At 63.0% G+C, this 2,948-nt stretch overlaps 1 protein-coding gene across 1 annotated transcript in view; it reads left to right on the forward strand.

Moving 5' to 3' along the window:
* Window positions 1-620: 620 nt before the first annotated feature.
* Window positions 621-2,948, forward strand: part of APBA3 (amyloid beta (A4) precursor protein-binding, family A, member 3) — a gene marked incomplete at its 5' end in the record, with an annotated part of 4,239 nt that continues 1,911 nt past the window's right edge. The window contains 5 exons of the mRNA XM_009574989.1: window positions 621-766; window positions 925-1,011; window positions 1,599-1,757; window positions 2,117-2,296; window positions 2,506-2,718. Of these exons, the coding sequence (XP_009573284.1) occupies window positions 621-766; window positions 925-1,011; window positions 1,599-1,757; window positions 2,117-2,296; window positions 2,506-2,718 (785 nt within the window). The remainder of the gene's footprint in view (window positions 767-924; window positions 1,012-1,598; window positions 1,758-2,116; window positions 2,297-2,505; window positions 2,719-2,948) is intronic.

Here is a 2,948-nt window from a genome sequence, read left to right on the forward strand (position 1 = left end):
CCTGCGCCTCCCCCCAGCCTCAGGACTCCTCTAGGTGCTCCAGGGGCAGCCTGGCCACAAGGTGGACAGGCTGAATCCCTGGGATCCCAACCTGAGCCTCACCTGCTCTCTCGTTGCTTTGCAGAACAGGGAACCCCCATCCTCCTGCCCAGCCTTCAAAGAGGGTGAGTTGCTTCTATGCTCAAGCAGCAAAAGCACCCAGGAGTCCTGACCCACCACCTCCTGCCCTGACCCTGAATGCGGGGTGGCCAGGGGTCCCAGCCGGGGAGGGAGCACCCGGCTCTGCGCCCACACAGGGTAGGAACGTGGCTGCAGATTCTGGGTGGCTTGTTCGATCCCAGCTCACCCTTCACTGAGCAAATGGGGGTTCTTCAGGGATCGGGGAGGGGGGATGCTCAGGCTTGGGAAGGGAGAAAGAGGGATGCCAGGGTGTGCCCAAGGGAAGGTGGAAGCAGCCCTGGGGTCAGAGTCGGTCCCCCAGTGATGCCAGGAGCCGGTCTCCTAAGCGCTGAGCTGCTTTGCCATGTGTAGGGATGCAGCTAATGGGCAGTAGGAGTTGGTACCCGCAGTTTTCAGAGTTGGGGGAACCAGCCCCTGCTTAGTCCCTCCTGATGCCTCAGTTCCAGGCCCTTGCGACCCGGAGGATCTGCTGGACGGTGTAATTTTTGGGGCAAAGTACCTGGGCTCCACGCAGCTGGTCTCAGAGAGGAACCCCCCGACCAGCGTCCGCATGGCACAGGCCCAGGAGGCGGTGGACAGGATCAAGGTGCAGGAGGGTAGGGGGGCACAACTGCCGCCAGCCTGGCCCCTCGTGGGTGTGGGGCAGCGCTCAGGACCTGCCCGGGGGACCTCCCGGCTGTGGGGCAGGGACCCAGAGGAGTTCTGGCAGCAGCAGTGACCTCTCCTGGGTGCTTCGTTCTGCAGGCACCGGAGGGGGAGTCCCAGCCCATGACGGAGGTGGATCTGTTTGTTTCCACACAGAGGATCAAGGTGCTCACGGCTGACACGCAGGTGAGCGGGGAACAGGAGCACCCGCATGGCTTTGGGGCTGCTGAAACCTTCCTGTTTGGCCTTGGGATCTCTGCTTTGCACCCAGGCTGGCGGGGTCGTGCCCAAGGATGGCCTACGGGTGAGGACACGCGTCTGGGACGAGACATGTCACTCCACAGCCATCCCACACAGACAGTGTCTTATCCCTCAGCTCTCTGCATGGCTGCACAAGGCTTCTTATGCAAACTGCGCCCCGTGGGAGCTGCTGGGTTCCCAGACCAAGCTCCAGGGAACTGAGGCCTGAAATTTCTGTAGCTCTTTGCCGCAGGATTAGTTTCTGCTTTATAGTAAGAGGGAAGAGCTGTCTTGTCCCGCAGCAGCACCCAGATACATGGATAAGTCCTTGATCGAAGGAGCTGTTTGTACCTTTTAGCGTAGACATGGTTTCTGCCCAGCGTGTGCCAGGCATTTGAGCTGCATGCCGGCACAGTGGGGTTTGAACCCAAACCCTTCCTGCTTGTGGCGGTGCCTGGCTGGCTCGCGGGCTGCCCACGGGGTCCATTGGGCTGGAGAGGGCTGAATGTCTCTGCCCGTGTCCCCCTTGCCAGGAGGCCATGATGGATCACTCCCTCCAGACCATCTCCTACATCGCCGACATCGGCTCCCTTGTGGTGCTCATGGCGCGCCGGAAACTGCCTCGGCGGTCAGAGGTGGCAGAGGAAAAGCGGCTCTACAAGATGATTTGCCACGTCTTCCACTCAGCCGATGTGAGGCGATACGCAAGTCCCTCAGGAGGGCAGGGTGGCGTTGGGGTCCTGGGCCCCGTCCCGCTGTAGTGACCCGGTGCTCTGGGTCTCTGTGCTGGGGGCTCCCGACGAGCACATAGAGGGGGAAGGAGCCCAGCGTGAGCACCTCTGGGACATAGCAGGGCTCAGCAAGAAAAGGGGGGAGGATTGGCACTGTAAAGGGGCCCATTCAGGCAGGGAAGGAGCCAGGTTGCCCTGGAGCTCCCAGGGCACGGTGCCTGTGCTGAGCATTGCAGGGCGCTGGCAGCTGTTGGCTCCAGTTTGGCCATGCGACCGTTGGCCCTGAGCCATGGGCACGAACAACCCTTCTCTTTCCCCAGGCCCAGGTCATCGCTCAGGCTATCGGGCAGGCGTTCGGCGTGGACTACCAGCGCTTCCTGGAAGCCAACAGCATTGACCCGAGCGAACTGAGCCCTCGCCAGTACAGCCGTGCCCTCGAGGACCAGGAGCAATACAATGCAGAGCTGACCCACTTCTCCCGGCAGGAGAACTGCAAAGATGTACGAGCTGCTTTGGAGGAGGGGGGGACAGTGTGGGCTACCCACTGGCTGTGTCATCCCCTCCACAGCTCCCTGAGCAGCTGAGGTGCTCCCTACAAAACTGGGCCCCATCCCAGCTGGCTGTGAGCCCAGGACACCCGTGCTGGGGCTGCGACACATGCCCCATGACTCTGGTGACCGTAACCCATCTGTGTCCCCCCCTCCCCCAGGTCTGCATCCGGAAGCAGAAGGGGGAGATCCTGGGCATCGCTATCGTTGAGTCGGGCTGGGGCTCCATCCTGCCCACAGTGGTTATCGCCAACCTGATGCACGGGGGCCCCGCGGAGAGGTCAGGCGAGCTGAGCATCGGGGACCGCCTCATGTCCGTCAACGGGACGAGCCTGGTGGGGCTGCCCCTCACCACCTGCCAGAGCATCATCCGGGTGAGCCAGGGCCACACCCGGGGCGGCCTCCTGCCTCCGCCCCGGCAGGAGGGCGAGTGCTGGGAGAGGTGGGCACCGGCCTGAATGCGTCTGGGAGTGTCTGTAATGCCGGGGCGTCCCCGATGCTCCCGGCTTGGGGGCAGATGGGTGATAGGAGGCTGTGGGGGCAGAGGGGACAGGAGTGTGGGGGGCCATACCCGTCCTGTGGGGCGCGACAGTCCCTGCTCTGA

This window comes from Fulmarus glacialis, unplaced genomic scaffold (genome assembly GCF_000690835.1).
Source record: "Fulmarus glacialis isolate BGI_N327 unplaced genomic scaffold, ASM69083v1 scaffold19550, whole genome shotgun sequence".
Classification (NCBI taxonomy): domain Eukaryota; kingdom Metazoa; phylum Chordata; class Aves; order Procellariiformes; family Procellariidae; genus Fulmarus; species Fulmarus glacialis.